The 18,905-nt window shown below is 39.9% G+C and overlaps 1 protein-coding gene across 1 annotated transcript in view; it reads right to left on the bottom strand.

Annotated features, from left to right (window-relative positions):
• Positions 1-18,905, bottom strand: part of NODAL (nodal growth differentiation factor) — a 49,717-nt gene that overhangs the window by 6,144 nt on the left and 24,668 nt on the right. The window contains exon 2 of the mRNA XM_086919505.1: positions 3,478-4,298. Coding sequence (XP_086775631.1) covers positions 3,478-4,298 — 821 coding nt within the window. The remainder of the gene's footprint in view (positions 1-3,477; positions 4,299-18,905) is intronic.

The raw sequence follows: 18,905 nt of genomic DNA, 5'->3' as shown, positions 1-18,905 counted from the left end.
TTAATCAGACAATGATATTACTGTGTGTACCGTCCAAGTCCTCCCACAACTACATCTGGTTGTCATGGGAAAAACGTAATATTATGGGATAGTTCAGTCCGTTGGAATTCAGCAGTGGAGTAGAAGAGCTCCTGAGTGTTGGGGTGTGCATTTCCATAGAAATAAATCAAGTTATCTCATTCTAAACGTCTTCACCTAGCCACAGGGATAAATGTTTGCATGTATGGACATTCCAACCATGTATTACATCTGTGCCAATATTGATGATCAGATTTTATCAGAAACTGAATGGGAATGAGTGGTCCTTGCGATGTCTGGTAGTGCATTGTTGGACACTGCACTGAGCACATAACTGAGTGTCCTCATCCCCCAGTCCTCTCTGGCATCTCCGTGCTCACTGCCACCCATAGAGATGGTCCGTGAACCGCCTGGAGCATCGGGCATAAAAGGCGATGGCAGGACTGTGAAATTCAGGAAGGACATAGGATGTTAAAATTAATTTACTGAAAGGACATCATGATATCCAGGAAAGGGCAAGTATGTGCCTTATAAAGTACTCTTTCCAAGATGGGTGCAAGGTTTCTATAGAATGTGAGGTTCCCAATCCAAGATGAAGTAGAGTTGTTTACTATGTTGCCAGTTACTGTTTGAATCATGTATAAAGAACCATTTCCAAGTGAAGGGTGAACTGCTACACATTTGGGGCCATATGTATCAAGCAAATTAGCATTCGCAAAGGCCGAAATTCTGCGGATTTCGGCCTTTGCGAATGCTAATTTGCTAAATGGAATGTATGAAACATTTTCGCAGCAAAATAAGGAATCGCTAAATTTGCCATTCCTTATTTTGCGATTGCACTGAAGGAATCGCAAATTTAGCGATTCCTTAAATGCAATGTATCAAATAAAAATTAATGCAAAAATGCCCATAAGGAATCGCAAATTACCACCAACTTCTAGTTGGTGGTAAGTTGCGAATTCTTTTGAAAAAGCAATTTATTTAAAATCCAAAGGTGGCATATGACGCTCATACATGCCCTTAGGGCATGTATGTACGCCATATGCCCACACATGTCATTTTCAGGGGTGCAGCAGGGTGTTCTTGTGACACCCCTCCACCCTTGAAAATATTCCTAAATTGCGATTAGCAAATTGCTAATCGCAAATTTCCCCTTCATTTCTATGGGCCTCCTGGCCCATAGAAATGAATGGGAAATTTGCGATTAGCAATTTGCTAATCGCAATTTAGGAATGTTAAGGAATAGCTAAAAAGAAGCGATTTCCTACATACATACCATTTTGCGATTTCTAAATAGCGATTCCTTAAAAATCGCTTTTTAGAAATCGCAAATTGGCATGATGATACATATGGCCCTTGGTCCTTTATTTTTTGTCAGATTCCTTGCCTCTTGCTACTATGTTTAGTCCTGATTTTTGCTTCTAGAAGTTGGGACCTCCAGTAGATTCTATTTCTTGATCGTTTTGTTATTTCTGTTCCCAGATGTCTGAATTTGCTGTATGACTTATCACACCATATTAATCTTTATCTTCAATTAAGAACTACAAGACTGTCAAGGAGGTCTTTGACCCTCGGTGTGTTTTTTACTCATAAATAGGGCCTTCTTAAAGAGACACGACATCTTTCACATGTACAGTCCTATGCATTGTGGTTCATGGCTATGTCGACCAGTTGCTCTTTCCTCCAGTAGTCAATAAGGTGACTACACTGGTCATTTCTGCCTGTCAACAGTGGAATATTAGTTATGAAAAGCAAAGGAGATGTTTATAAGCTGGTGAATGGAGTAAGGAGAAACTATTTTAGGGTGGGAAAATAAAACATCCCTAGGACCAGGTACCTTTCATGGTTGTACAAATTCCTGTATTGGTAGGCCCTAGTTTGTGCTATATCACCCTGAATATGTCATTAAGCTTAAAAGTGTAGAAGGAATTCATTGCAACCACAGAACTCTTTTAGCAGATGTACATGTACTTGATTGGAAGCAGCAGCCATGGTAAAAGAATTAACTTAAGTGTTCCAAATAATATAGGTATGTAAAGATGATTTGTTTGTTATGATTGCGTATAGAAAGACAATCGTGGCAACAGTTTATATACTAGACGTCCTGATAAGTGCACAAAAACTCATATCAAAAAAGGTAATTGTGTGATGTTAATTTAAAAGAGCTGATTGAGGAGTTAGAGTGGTTAGCACCAGTTATCATTTCAGTTATGTTTGGTAGATTTACAAGAATGGTTGTAGACTAAAAACGTCCAGTGACAAGAGTTTGGCGGGCATGGTTTCCCAGTTTAATGTTAACTAATGTAACTATAAATTAATTGTTAGAGATCTTACAAAAGGTGGACTGGTTTACAGAATGTGATAATACTTATACCCCTCCACTAATGGCTTCACTTTTTTAACTATTGGTGCACATTGATCTAGACTGATGCAAAAGGGCCACGAGGAAGGTCTGTGATGGGAGAAAAGGCATAGCATATTCTCAACATGACATCCTGAGGTGTAAGGCTGCAGAAAAAGCACAAAAACAGAAAGCTTCTCGTGCTTAAGAAGCTATGTTCTCATGCAAATAATCGGAAATGCCAGCATACTGCTTATGTGGTTTCATACTTAAGCTACTCTATTTAAAAGCAGAAAAAATAATAAAAAGTTGATAGTAGTAACGATGAAGGTTTTACCACCCACCAACAAATCATATTTAAAAGATCATATCTAATTGAGTTCTACTCAAACCTTGTAGCAAGGTTTGTAGTGATGACCAAGGAATTGGAAGAATGTATAAAGAACGCTAAAATGATGATTGGTGTGAAGGGGTAACAGGGCATTTGAAGCTAAATGAAGCTTTATTAAGGATACAAATGCTTTAACATGTTCAAAATCAACAGCTTGATTACACTTACCATTGATGACAGCGCACAAAGAGGTGGAGCTTTGTTAGGTTAGTGCAGCATCAGGAGGGTGTTACTTCTTTTGCTTCCAGGGCTTTGAAGATATTAGTGTGGATGCATAGCTATTGAACATGAGACTCCATGTGTTGGCCTCAGTCAATTCCAGGATATAAGTATGTGGCCTACCATTTAAAGTGAATGCCCCTTTTCCAAGTGATTCAATTTACTCCCTGTGTTACATAGTTGCCCTTCATAAATCACAGAAGAAACATTTTGCTTGTTTTGACTTATTTGTATTTTGCATATATTTTTTTCCTCCAGTAAATTATCTTTTCATATTCCTGGAGACAACTGATCATAATAATGAGCTATTTGTTATAATGACCATGTTGGATGCGGTTGAACAAAGACATCTATGATGGTGTTCCAATTTGAAAGAAACAGCCTTGAGAAAAAAAAAACAAGGTTTTGTAGTGTAAATCACGTAATAAAATACAATAGATTTAATGGCTATTACCCGACTCAAAATTCATAATTTGTTCCTCAGGTTAATAGATAAAATATTTCTCACCTGCATGTAGGCATGGTTGGTGGGCTTGAAATTTTCCCCCAGAGGGCTGGGGCACTGCCCCTCACAGCGGTATGCATTGTATCTTTTAGGGTAAACGATCCAAGATCCCCACCCAATTTTATCAAAATCCACATAGAAGTCTACTCTGCGGCACTGAGTCCTGGAAACCATGCTCTGGGAGAACCTACGTACTCCCATGAGGTGGCCTTTGAGTTTTTTGTTTCTCCTAAGTCTCTTCGTCTTCTCTAACAGAAGTGAGTTCTTTTCTCGGTCTTTTGGCTTAGGAATTTCTAGTGAGAGATATTTGGACTGCTCCGCCGCCTGTTGCAAAGTGGATTTTGTGAAAGTGTGACTTTCCTTTGAGAAGGTAGAAAAAACAACCATCAGCACCTGCTTTTCCCAAGCATAAGGGTTTGATTGAAGACCTTGTTTATTCCTGAGTTTTGATGATGGTGGGCTTTCCTCATTGTGAATTTTACGGCCAGTATGACCTCCACTTGCTGATGTTCTATGCCAAGGAAGCCTGGCTGCATCCATTAGAAGATGGGTGGAATTCACCACTATCCACCCAGATGACAGAGGCTGATGTGGTAAAACTGAAATGGAACCCAAATAGATTTGATCAGGGCATTTTGAAAATTTACAGTCACATGGTTGATCCTGCTGATGAAAGATATCCATTATCATTTTATCTCCATGGTGTAGCGATTCTGAGAAATTAGGCCACTTAAGCCTCAACTCTGCCAGCTGTACCTCCTCTTCTTGATTAAGAGATGATAAGTCAAAAATGATGCTCCAACGATCTTCTGTTGTATTTATACCTGTTTTCAAAAAGACAACATAGGTGTAATCAGCAGGTGTTATCAGGTTATTTAGTAGCCCCACAGTGTTAGATAACAGTTATTTCCTATCCCACAGCATGTAATAAATACGTGGTTACGGTTCTTAGTGATGCATATGCTCAATGTATTCAACATTACTTTAGATTTGATGTAGTTCACATGGCAGGGGACAACTCGAAGAAATCTCTGACAAAATAAGGTGTGTGCAAAAATGCTTCTTTACTGCCTTTGGTTAGCAAAAATGACAACATTGGCAACTTCAAGGCGTTTGTCATCTGCAAAAGGTTTAGCCTACGATTGAAATTTCCCCAGCTGAGATTTTGGTGAAGAATTCCTCCCAAACAAAAAGCATGTTTTTGTCCGGTGAAACTTCACCAAGTTGACAAAGTAATCGAAAAAAAATCAAATAGGAGAGGGACAGAGACTCAAAGTGAGGACGGTAGAAGAGGAAGGCGAAATATTGGGGTTATCTATGTAACGGCATTACCACATTGAAGAAACAATTACATAACATTAGGTCATGTAGAACACATTTCCACAACAGAAATAATCATATTACAAAGAACCATTCCTTATAGGTTTTATATTGTTTCATGAATTTGCAACAATAAGCTTGTCCACCCATTGAAACTGTACTGTCCTGCATTAGGCTTCCTTCTTTAAGATATTACACATTGCAGACAACGTGGAAGTCAAGACTAAGATCCTCCAATACTTTTAAGAAATTGCAATGTAATAGCTTTTAAATAGGTTAAATATGTTAAAAACATTCCCTGTTAATGCGCATACACATTACATATCAAATGGCCCCTGAGAGTGGTACAGAAATCCGTGAATGCACTGTTCCTGCGGTAAAGCGGGGGGCGCAACAGCCTTCTCATGGAACTCTATAAGTTGGCAACCAGTACGATAGCTCCATACCCGAGAGACATGTATGTTGAGAGTTGGGACTGTGGTAAACTTCCTATTGGCCGGCGATTGGCCACAATTGTGGTCATCCAAAAAAAGGGGAAAACCGAGAAGTAGCTGCTCCTCATATCGCCCCATCTCCTTACTTAATGCTGAAGCTAAAATCCTTGCCAAGTTACTTGCCCCTCGTTTAATGCAGATCACTTCAAAGTTAGTACTTCCCAACCAATCCGGCATTACCCCAGGAAGGCACACCTCACTTAATCTGTGCAGACTACATGGAGTTCTGAGACAAATAAGAACACTAAGAGAAGATGTGGTAATAATGTCCCTAGATGCTAAACTGGCATTCAACATCATTGAATGGCCTTATTTAGCTGCAGTTCTGGGTAAGTTGGGTTTTAGTCCCAACTTTACAGCATGGCTTAAACTCCTCTATAGTGAACCCCTATATCAGGTGGTGGTCAATCAGACACTGTACTTGTCCTTTGCCCTTCAAAGAGAAACGCGACAGGGATGCCCCCTGTCGCCACTACTCTTTGCCTTAGTATTAGAGCGTCTTGCTGCATGGATTTGCAGAGATCTCTTGATAAGGGGGCTTCGGTGGATGGAAGACTGGGAAGACCAAATATCTCTTCATGCGGACAATATACTCTCACCTGGCCTCACCAAAATCCATGATATATAGAGTAATAAATATAATTACCAACTTCTGGAAATATTCAGGATACTCAATCAATAGGTCCAAGTCTATAGTCTATGTAGTGAGCAGCGAGACTCCCCCCTCTCACTAGAGACTGTGAGGCAACAGTAGTCGCAGAGGGATTCCGATATCTGGGAATCTACATTACCACCGACCCATGCAATTTTACAATCTGATTCTTCTACCCCCACTGCAGTACCTTAAAAGCAATTTGCGGCACTGCAAAAACTTCACACTAACTTTATTGGGGCGCACCGTGTTATTTAAAATGATGGCACGTCCACACTTTCTTTATGTATTACAAAACTCTCCATTTCCGGTACCTACCTCTTATTTTAAAACTATTGAAAGTGAACAGAGAGAACTTTTAAGGGTCTGGAAGCCACCCCAAATTGCTATGCAAACACTGGTGAGTGGATGGTATGATGAGGGGTAAGGCTCCCTGACATGCGTAGGTACTACTGGGCAGCACAGTTGATGTCTATCAATCACTGTACCCACCGTCCATTTGATGAGCCAGGATATAGAATGGACAAAATGATCTTTCCCGGGGGAGGTATGAAAAGGTGCTCTATAATACACCAACACGACTATGCCTCTCAGACCCTACTAAGCACATGGTACAGTCTGGCATGCAGCTAACAGAAGCCTGCACAGGCCACCCCACTATTGGACACAGAACAGTAGGAGACATTGAGGAATAGCAAGGGATTTGAGAAATTGACTTAATAGGAATCTCTCAGGTGGGAGATTTATGGCTCAAAGAAGGAGTCCCGCCTCCTGTTAGGCCTCAACAAACGGCAATCAGCGACCTTGGCCCTGAGGAAACTGCACTGGCTTCCTATTAAAGCCAGAGTTTTGTTTAAATCTCTGTGTATCATGCACAAAGCCATGTGGAAGACCGCCCCTACTATGATCTGCTCCCTGGCAAAACCCTACCTTCCTCACAGATCACTGCGATCTAGCACTGCTTTCCTGGCTACTTTCAATAAGATCAGACGCACCAGATGGGGTGGGCGTTCCTTCTCTTGGAATGCCGCGAAGGAATGGAACTGTCTGCCCACTCTCCTTCGCAGTGAACCCAGCCTTCTAAAATTTCGGAAGGATTTGAAAACTTATCTGTTCATTTAATTTTCTTCCTTTTAATAGTATGACTGTACACAGCGCTACGAGGCCTCCGGGTTGTTTGCGCTTTATAAAACCCGATTAATAATAATAATAATAATAATAATAATAAGTAATCCCTTTGCGCAGATACAATGCGAGTATGATCTAGCTGCCACAGAAATATTTACATACATACAGATTAGACATGCTGTCCATGCGTCAATTCCCTGGGGCAAAGTGCTCCCTGAATCCTCTCCATTGGAGGTCAGAATTTTAACAGACTACATGAGACGGAAGGCAATCTCCTTAACCTACCAAAAATTGATTAACAATGCCCCTGACTCCCTCTCCTCACTTAAAGAAAGCTGGGTCCGAGATATAGGAGAGCTGGATGAAGAAGACTGGCGGAAAGCGCTGGCCTCCACACGGGAGGTGGGGATCTCGTCCAGGTTCAGGGTAGAGAAGCTCAAAATTCTACACATAATGTATTACTCATTTCAAATGCTGGTCAAAATGGGCTTCATGGAGGATTCAAAATATATGAGACTATGTAACCAGGAAGGCAGGTTTTTTTTCATATAATGTGGTCGTCCGTCTACATTAAAAGATACTGGGAGAGGGTTGTGGACTGTCTAGGGAGGTTCTGGGGATTAAGTTGGAGCCAGAGGTCAAATGATGCCTCTTAAATATATGGGCGGGGACACAGATCTAAAAAGAAAAGAAAATATGTGGGTGTTGCTTGGAATGGTTATAGCTAAGCGTAATATAGCTCGAGCATGGGGACCCCTGAAGCGCCTTCAGTTCAGGTTTTGCAGAACGATATGGACTGGTGAATGTAGGCTGAAAAAACAGTATATAAAGCTGGGGCTGCCCTAGGAGATGGGAGCTGGTGTGGGGCAAATGGAATCTATATGAGGGGAACATATGTACTCCACTGCTAATTGATGCTTGCCACTGAAACAGAGACCAGTAGGTCAATACAATGGAGAATTGATATACGTACAAGTTAATGTAAGATGTAACGAATGTGATGCCTACCGAATTTGCAACTGATCCTGGCACTTTACCATAATACAGCAATGTATCAATGTTTTTCTTTTGTAATCAATAAAAAGAGTTTATTAAAAAAAGAATGCTTTCAACTTAAAACATACTCTACAGAAAATAGCAAACACTCAAGGCCCCAATGCTCTGTCCCTGCCCCCTGGGAAAGGAAATAAGTCTTTCAAGCACAGTGTGAACTCCACTCTGGCTGCACCTCATCAAAGATCCAAGAGCAACTGCAAAGCAATTGAAAACGTCTTCAGGACAAGACCAACAAAAACAGATGGCACAAAGACATCGAAGAGTATGCATACTACAACACAATGAACCTGCCCTGGAAAACATCTATAGAGACATCCTTCAGCAGCCAATCTGCTGGTGAGTTGACATGCCTCCTCCGCTCATTTAGGCCACCTGTTATGAAGACTCATGACATCATACCACGGTTGATTAAAAAAAGCATATTACTGGTAAAGTTATCATGTCACTACTTAGGATCACCCATTCTCCCAAATCAAGGGCATCTTCCTGGACTCCCTCAAGATTGGACAGATAATTGCCTTCTTGATGAAACTCAACATACACCCCAACAACCTCCTCAATTGCCAGCCGACCACTCATGTTCCATTCCTGAGGACTACTGATGACATTCAGCTGTACCTGAAAGTCCCCTCTGCCCATTGAATCATGTGCCTGAAGGACTACCTCCCTCTATTCAAGCACAGATTTCAAAGTCTTCCCTCACGCCAATGATCCAAAATCTGAAACTGCATTTTATATGAGTCGCAGCAAGCTCAAAACAAGTACAAAGATGGCTCTTAGCCATGAACTTAGATTGCATCACTTCACAACTCTCCAGCAGTTCCAAATCTCTCACCCACACCAAGACAACAACCTCAGCATTAGCACTCAGATCGCACACAAAATAAAAACTGCCTGGTAATAGCAGTCTCTCTTGCACAATGTGAAGCATTTTCTTCCCGAGGTGCAGTTAAAGAAAGCTATTCAAGCACTGGACCTATTATATCTAAATGGAGGCAATGGGCTGTTGTTTCACACCGACTGCCCCATGAGTGTTCTCCATGCACTGTCGCCTGCTCAAGGGTATCCAAAAGTATGACAGAATCCTCCACTGCCCTCAATGCTCCACTGGCTCCCTTTTCCCACTGGCAACACACTTAAGACCAGTAACATCTCAACACCCCACCATTCCTGCCAATCAATATCAGTACCTCTGACAGAAGGCACAGTACCCCCCAGCTTGAGACCAGAAAGTGAAAAAAAAATCTAAAGCAAGTATAAAGTTATTTTCTTGCTTTTCAATGTAGGTTTGGAACTCTGTTCCAGCTCAGATGTGGCAAGCCAACTCTTTTCTCCTCATCTGACAGGAGCTTAAGACCAATCACCTAGAGCAACATCTCTTAATGCAAACAACTTGCTAATGATTGCTCCTTGAAAAGAGCGACCCAACTCACAAGCTGCTATCACCTGTAGCACCCATGCTCCTTTCCTGTTTCCTCTTTTCTGTCCTGTCCAAGTGATGTATAGCACCCTGTTGCTTTTTTGTTGGGTGCACAACATAACAAATATATACATAATGATAACATCGCAAATGACATCACTGACGAGATCACTGTTTTATCACCAAATATTATTTATGTTACATGATGATGCAGCTGAGTGACTGCATTTATTCTGATAGTAACCAGTTACTACAGTCAGCAAGAAGGTGTCCTCACAGAGGTTGCATCAGTAGTAAAAAGTTCAGTTCCATCAAACTGATATCTTCATGGAGATCAGATGGCTCTGAGTACCTCATTTGAAGTTTGGCAGGACGTCCACCAAGCAGTGGAGCTTCTTCAGTCCCGGCGTGTAGAAAACATAAGGGTATAGCCAAGGGTTCGACCAAAAACCTGGGGTAATCAAAGAATATAGCAAGAGTGGTTCCTGGAACTGCTTATACAATTATTGCTTAGCAAGACAACGTATATCATAAATGCAAAAAAATGTTTCATTAGATTCAAATGGAAAAAAATCTATTAGAGAAAACACAAAATGCCAAGTATAAATATGTAAAAAGAACACCTTTAATGTTATAAGTCACTATACATCAACAAGTTAAGAAGTGGGGAAAAAGTTCAAGGTGCTCCCGCATTGTTACCACAAGTGTATAAAAAGATTCAATTGTGAAAAGAAGAAAAACTTAAACTGCACCCAATATTTCCCATTACAAAACGTTATTGAGAGCACATCAAAGTTGGGTTTGAGAGGTACATTTAAACATCATTTCAAACCAGCCAAATGAAAGGGTCATCAACAGTTATACTAAATATATATATATATATTCATGACTAGGCACCATACTTCTCATTATGGTGGACAGGTCAGCAATTTTGCTTTGTTTTTCACAGAAAAACAGCCAAACATGGGTTTGATAGGGTTTTTCTTTATAGAACAAAAATATTTGTGACATGCTGCATAGTTGTGTCATCAATAACGGTATTTCAGATGTTACAGTCTTAAATGATGTAATATATGAGATAACTAAAACTGGTGAATTTCAGTGGTTTGTTCATTTGACATTTATGCCTATCTATAAAGTCGCTTTAACTTTTGTTTCTTTCAGTGGATTTCTAGGTTGTTGTTTTTTTGTAAAGTAATATTCTATTATCTTATGTAACACCAACACCACACCATGCGCTATTTTTGCCCACGCCCTGCGTCCAACCGCTCGTGGGCAGGCAAACACAGCCACACACAGGCTTGGGCTGTTGCCCTGCATAGGGATTGCTGCAGGCCAGGCCCCGTGCCCATCCCCATCTGGTAACCAACCCCTGTGCCCTAGACATGGGCAATAGGAGGTTGAGCGCACGGCCTGGGTGTAATTTTGCTTAAGGCAGTCCTACTGGCTTTGCAAATGATCTGAACACCGAAATATAAAAAATGGGCCCATTGGCTTTATGAAGGGATCAGGATACCAACATGTATGAAGCACATGTATTATCTCTGTTAAAAAGTTACCAGTAATTATAACAAAATATAGATTTCAACCATTCGCACAGTGCCATGTTTAATAAAAGTGATTATCCAAAAAAGGTAATAAAGTTTCATTTAAAAAACAATGTCTTCCTTTCGTTTTTGAAAAATGTTCACGCTGCAAAGTGCAGCCACAGTACCAACCACAAGTGGGCTATGCACTCCAGCTGAACAGCAGAGAGTTCCAGCTTTGAGTGCTATAAAAAATATATATGGTAAACTCTCCTAGGCTCATGGATTTATTGACCCTGGAGACTTGCAGTCTTATTTTAACGTTGCTGGGGGGCTGCTCCACTCCCCGCATCGCCCCAAAACAATTTTTAAACTGCTTGGTAGTGCCCCTGCCCTTTCTAGGGATATCACCAAGCTCCACCAAGCTCCACTGCTAGAATCCAGGGATATGGTGATTGCAGCTGGATCTCCTTGACTTTTAGTCCACTCAAATGTATGTTGTCAAGCCTCCCTTTGAGCACACCTTTGCTGTATGCTTGACTGCACAGTTGTTATATTCAATTAAACCAATCAGAGGTGCACCTTCCTGCACCCACATCTCTTTCAGTAGGATGATATGCTGCTCACGCCAGAAGATGGTCACTCAGAGTGATTCCAAGGCAGTTTTTATATTGCCCACGTTCCAGGAACAAATGTGCATGGTGGTGAGATATGCTGTATTGTCGGTGGGTGTGTCCTGTAAGCTCAGAGGTCATACTTCTGTTTGGATGGTTAATGTCTGAGGCAGCCAGCTCCAGTCAATGCCTAATTTCCTTCCTACACTTATAGTCAGAGCTGTTGATGTGGTGTCATATGTGTTAGGTTTTTCTGATTGGATTCCTCAGGATTGAACAGATGAATGAGTCTCGATTCTTGATAGAAAGGCGTATTTCTTTGACGTGGAACTTTTTAGCAGAATTTGAGAATAAGCTTCATCATGCTTGTTCTCTGATGAGGATGCCGCACTTTTCAAAGTACAATTTGGTTGAAAATACGGCTTTTGCTACCTCCTGCGAACGCCAGTTAACTAGCAGTTTATCCGGCACCAATTCTTTCTTTGATCTGTGTTGGTAATGAATTTTGCATAGTCTGTGTATGTTCACTCAATGTCGTTTCAATGCTTTTGACTAACTTTAAAATATTTCCACGAGGCATATGTTGGTGTGAAAGACAAATGAGTGTTGGCTTTGCTTGGTTGTAGCACCTCTATCTGCTAGGCAAGTCAATATGTAGAATTTCTTTCAGGCATGTGTTCTTTCTGGTGGTTTATGTGATGGTGTACATTCATTTCTTTAACTGTATCTTTAATGTGTTGGAACATCCCTCTGTGTGTATTCCGATCTCGCGTGAGATTCTGGAAGACATGGAGGTTCCTGTTGTCAGTTGAGAGCTAGACCTGTGGCTGAGGTTATAATTAAAGCTTGCTCTGAAATCAACTTTGTTCCTGACTTCTCAATTCTGTAAACAGATACTACATTATTTGGCGACGATCGGGTGAACCCTACCTCAACACAGGCGGAAAAGAAGAATAACGCTCCTGCTCCTCCAGCGGCTGTTTATTTGAAAAGGAAGCGGAGTCTTACCCGCGGCAGAAATTTCAAGGGAGAAGATAATGCGGTGAGGAGTTTGGTTGGGAGCGTGGATCGGAACTGTGTCAGTTAGGAGTTAATTGGGAAAAAAGGGAAATAGAGATTTGGAGAGCGTTGGATTCTCGTGCTTGGTCTCGTGAAGAGAGGGAGACTCGTGAGCAGCTGACGCTGAGCCGCGTGTCAGAAGCGGTGCGTTTCAGCTGACGCTGAGCCGCGCGTCAGAAGCGGTGCGTTTCAGACGTCTTACGTCTGCGTTTCAAAGGTCACAAGCGTAGGAAGTGCTGCGTCCCAGACATAAAGCAAGGACTGCGTTTCAAATGTCACAAGCGCAGTGTTGTAGAATTGGAATGTAGAATTGTACGCTGCGCTCCAAAGACTTAATATTACATCATAAAGCTTGTAAGTCCCTTTGTTTAGTCTGGAATAAAGAAGGGAAGCTTTGGATAGTCTGAATAACTACATTGTGATGTGAGAATAAAAAAAAAAGAAAGAAGGAAAAGAAGACAAGAGGGATTGTGATGCAATAGGAATCCATTGAGTTAAAAAAAAAAAAGAATTGAAGAAGAAAAGTCTGGAAGGAGGTCAAAAAGATTGTTTATATATATGAAAACATTTCTAGTTAAAAGAGATAAGGAGAGAAACATTTAATTGCAGAATATTTAAATATATATATATTCACTGAAAAAAACATAGGTTATAGACCATATATAGTTAGGAATTCGCATTTACAAAACCTTATTTCACTCACACATAACCATTGAAATTCCATATATAGTTAGTTGCACTAACTATATATCGCGCACCCGCAATCCACTGCTGATGATGTCACATATTACATCATTCATGACATGGTCAGTGACATCACTGATGACATCACTGATGACATCTCAAATGACATCACTGATGACATCACTGATGACAACATCCAGTGACTGTATGTTTCTGTAAAGTTAAAATATGTCTTACATATAGAAGAATGAGTGGATGTATAAGTGTCTGGATGAAGGATTTAGTAGGTGCATGACTGACTGTATGAGTGAGTGATTAAATGTGTCTCACTGAGTGCATGGGTTAGTGACTAAACTGTCTTAATTTGTGCATCATTATGTCTGTTGTTCGGTAAACTGTTGCATGTGTTGATAAGTAGCTATATGAGTAACTATATGGGTTATTGATTGGTTGCCCAAGTATTTGTATGGGAGACTGAGTGTGTGTGTGGGTGGCTGGGAGGTGTATGACTCTGTGCATAGATGTGTGAGCAGTTGATTCACTAGATGTATGGTTTCAAAAGTGCATGTGGAAACAGCTGTATGGGCGGTTGACTGTGTGCATGAGTGTATTGGTGAGTGAATGGATATCTCAGTGCTACATGTCAAAGTAAGTACATATGTAAAACACAGTACATGTGAGAGTTGACATATATAAATAACTGTGCATAAGAGCCAGTGAATGTGTGAGTGGCTGTATGGATCATTGTGAACTTGTATCAGGGATTGTATAAGAGAGTAAATATGTGTTAGTATATGTTTGAATAAGTAAAGTTTGTATAACTGTATAGTTGAGGAAATGGAGGTGTGATTGATTCTTTGCATGACTGACTAGGTGTGTGAGTAACTCCATGGATGAGTGACAGTCTGTGAGTGTCTGTTTACACTGATTGTATCTAAGGTTATATTAGAGTCTGAAGAGGTTCATCGTATTATCACATGAATTATATCATCAGTGATGTGATCAGTAATGTCAAATGAGATGTCATCAGTGATGTCATCAGTGATGTCATTTGAGATGTCATCAGTGATGTCATCAGTGATGTCACTGACCATGTCATGAATGATGTAATATGTGACATCATCAGCAGTGGATTGCGGGTGCGCGATATATAGTTAGTGCAACTAACTATATATGGAATTTCAATGGTTTTGTGTGAGTAAAATAAGGTTTTGTAAATGCGAATTCCTAACTATATATGGTCTATAACCTATGGTTTTTTCAGTGAATTTTCAAGGTTTTGTAAATGCTAATTCCTAACTATATATGGTCTATAACCTATGGTTTTTTCAGTGAATTTTCAAGGTTTTGTAAATGCTAATTCCTAACTATATATGGTCTATAGCCTATGGTTTTTTCAGTGAATATATATATATACATACATATATAAACATATATCATCTGTATATCTATATAAATACAAACATAAATGCATGCATACATATACTTATATGCATACAGATGCATGTTATTTACATGAAAGTTGAAAAAACACTAATAAAAGCAAAGCTAAAAAGCCACCTCATTACAAACAGAATGGCTTTAACTTAAACGAGGGCGAGATCTATTGCATTTTCAATGCTTGTTTACTTTGGTTCCATCAAGAAGGCATTCAGATGTGTCACACATTTGCCATAAATTTTGAATGTTAGCACTCTAGTTGCTCATTAGATCACTGTAGTAAAGCTACTGCTCACCAGGGACGTCTGCTGCTGGTATTCAAAGTGCATGTTTCAGTCTGCATGTCAGAATTTTTTTAATGAAATAGAAGAGGATTTGAGAAGTCACTCAAAATGATCCCTAATTTTTCTTTCTGAAGCACTAATCATACTTTCTATGGCAAAATTAACCCCCTCATGTTGTTCCTTTTTAAATTGAGTGTTTTCAGACTTACCACTTCATTCCAATCAAGATGGCTTCTGGTGTGCCATACTTTTGTCATAAGTAAGACTGTTAGCGCTCTAGTTGTTCTTTAGAACACTCTGGGACATTCTGTCATTGGGCTATACTTGGGGTACATCTGGGTGATATTTGGGCTACATTTAGGCTCTTTTGTCTCTGGTGGCCATCTTGGGAGACTGTATGTCAGAATTTTTTAATGAAATTGAAGAGGGTTTGAGAAGTCATTCAAAATGTGCCCTAATTTTTCTTTCTGCAGCACTAATCATAATTCATATGGCAAAATATACCCCCTCATTTTGTTCCTTTTTAAATTAAATGTTTTAAGAGTTACCACTTTATTCCAATCAAGATGGCTTCAGGTGTGCCATACCTTTGTAATAAGTAGGACTGTTAGCGCTCTAGTTGTTCTTTAGAACACTCTGGGACATTCTGTCATTGGGCTATACTTGGGCTACATCTGGGTGATATTTGGGCAACATTTGGGCTCTTTTGTCTCTGGTGGCCATTTTGGGAGACTGCATGTCAGATTTTTTTAATGAAATAGAAGAGGATTTGAAAAGTCACTCAAAATGTGCCCTAATTTTTCTTTCTGCAGCACTAATAATACCTTCTATTGCATAATATACCCCCTCATTTTGTTCCTTTTTAAATTAAATGTTTTAAGAGTTACCACTTTATTCCCATCACGATGGCTCCAGGTGCGCTATACCTTTGTAATAAGTAGGACTGTTAGCGCTCTAGTTGTTCTTTAGAACACTCTGGGACATTCTGTCATTGGGCTATACTTGGGCTACATCTGGGTGATATTTGGGCTACATTTGGGCTCTTTTGTCTCTGGTGGCCATTTTGGGAAACTGCATGTCAGAATGTTTTAATGAAATAGGAAAGGATTTGAGAAGTCACTCAAAATGTGCCCTAATTTTTCATTCTGCAGCACTAATCATACTTTCTATGGCAAAATATACCCCCTCATGTTGTTTCTTTTTAAATTAAATGTTTTAAGAGTTACCACTTTATTCCAATCAAGATGGCTTCAGGTGTGCCATACCTTTGTAATAAGTAGGACTGTTAGCACTCTAGTTGTTCTTTAGAACACTCTAGGAGGCTGCAGTAGAACACAAAGGAATCAACTGACAGTCTCTGTCCTTGTTGGATGTACATGTTTTACTGAGAATGTCAGACTTCATTTTCACATGACTGAGAAAGATAATGTGAATTTACAGAAAATATGCTTTCAGTTTAGCTTATAGATCCCCTTCCAAACCACTGTGGGAAAATCATGAGATATTAGTTTTCTTTCAAACAATATTCATGATATCACAGCAGAAGGTTTTTTGACATGGTAAAATCACCTTAGAACCCACCACAATTCCTAAAACGAGTATGGTACCATCAACAAATGATTTATAATGTAACTAAAGTCCTAAAACCCTCTATTAACTACAATGCTTTTTAATGAGGTGCTATCATGTATATTGGTCCCAAGATGGCTGCCAACACTTCTTGGATGAAGTGCTGACAGCCAATCAGATCAGATGTGTGGTTAGGCTCCGCCCAGATATATATCTTTTTTTGAACCTAAATTACTCAAAATCCACTGGAGCACATATATTGAGACCTAGCAAAGGCACATCGGGCTAACAGTCCCTACAATTTTGCCAAGTTTCGTGCAAATCTATTCAGCCGTTCGAGCTAAAAGTGAGGCCAACCGCCCTATGGAAATTAACATGGGAAAAATGCGTTTTGGGACCCCCCTTTTTTCTCGGCCCCCCCTTGATGAAACCCCCCCAAATATTCAGGGGCTGCTCAGAAACAAAATGTTCCATTTTCCAGAAAATTTCAGCCAATTCCGTCCACAAACGCCAAAGTTATTAGACATAGAATTTTCAAAAATCCCATAGAGAAAAAATCCTAACTATATATACCTACTGGCGACCGCTAGTAGGTAATATATATTAAAGGAGGTAATATTTATATAAAAAAATGCAGAATGTAACTCAGCCTGCTTTCTTTTTAACAAGTCCAGGAGAACCGAATATTACATGGAAAAAATGGAAGAAAATATTTGCTAACTATGCAAGGGTGTGCGGAACTAATTTGAGTGCGGAAAGGAAATTAGCTCTTCTCCTTCATTGTTTGGGGGGGAAGGTCAAGACGTCTTGGAACATCTACCTGACTTGTCGGCTGGAGAACAACGGAACTTGAATGAATATGAGATTGCAATTGCACAACTTGATAAACATTATCTGCCAAGGGTCAGTACCATTATGGAACGGTATCATTTTGGATTGAGGGAGCAGAAAAAGGATGAGACTGTTGAAGAATATGTTTCCTCATTGAGAAAGCTATCCTCTTCATGTAATTTTGGTCAGACTCTAGATGAACGGATTAGGGATCAATTTGTACTGAGGTGTGCACATGATGACATCAGAAAGGAACTATGGTTGAAGGATGAACCGCCCCTTGAGGAAGTGTTGGTAATAGCAAAACAAGTAGAACATATGACTAAGTGTGTTGGTGAATTGAAGAAGGAGAATGAAAAAGGATCTTTAAATGAGAAAAAAGAAGAAACAAAAGTAGAAGATGTAGTTTGTCAAGTGAAGAAAAATGAGACTTCAAATAATTTTGAGAAGGAAAATTCAGGATCTAATCTTGCAAGTCAGAATTTGTTTGCAGGGCAAAGTAACAAATTTGCCTGTTTTAGATGTGGACAAATAGATCATTTGGCGAATTCAACAATATGTCCTGCATTGAGGATTGTGTGTAACTCGTGTGGAAAAAAAGGTCACTAAGCCAAATTTTGTAGAACCAAAGTGTTTAGGCCTGAAATAACAAAGAAGAGATGGAGTCAGCCACAAGTTAGAACAATTACTTTTGAAATAAAATGTGAAGTGGCTGATCATCCATCGCATTTGGTAAAAGTGGAAAATGTAATGATAAACTTTAAGTTTGATTCGTGTTCACGCATAACTTTGATTGATGAGGAGTTGTTTAAAACACATTTTGCGGGAAAAGTAAAACTGATGAGATCTGATTTGAGACCACTTGGATATGGTTATAAACCAATTAAGATGCTTGGTTGTTTTATGGCTGAGATAGAACTTGGGAGTAAGATTATAGTTGGTAAGATTTATGTTGCAAAGAAAGGTGATACATTACTGGGCTGGGTGCATCAGGGTCAACTTGGAGTGAGCTTGAATCCGCATGCTAATCCCCAGGTTCAGATTCATCAAGTGGATGTAAATGAAACGAAAGAGGGTGAAGTGGATCTGAGAGGAGAATTAGCAGGAAAATTCCCAAAGGTTTTCAAGGAACGATTAGGATGTTTGAACCGATATAAACATCACATTAGATTGAGGGAGAATGCTGTTCCTGTAATAGCGAAAGTAAGGAGAATACCCTGATGGAGCAAGAGAAAGTGAAGGAGGAGATAGATAAGTTGTTGAAGAGTGGTGTGATTGAGCAGGTGGAAGCTACTGAATGGTTAGCTCCAGTAGTTGTCGTTAAAAAACCAACTGGTGAGATTAGGCTTTGTAT

The sequence above is a fragment of the Lissotriton vulgaris genome, chromosome 5 (genome assembly GCF_964263255.1).
Source record: "Lissotriton vulgaris chromosome 5, aLisVul1.2, whole genome shotgun sequence".
NCBI lineage: Eukaryota > Metazoa > Chordata > Amphibia > Caudata > Salamandridae > Lissotriton > Lissotriton vulgaris.
Note: the sequence above shows the minus strand (reverse complement) of the source record. Positions and strands in the feature narration are given on the sequence as shown.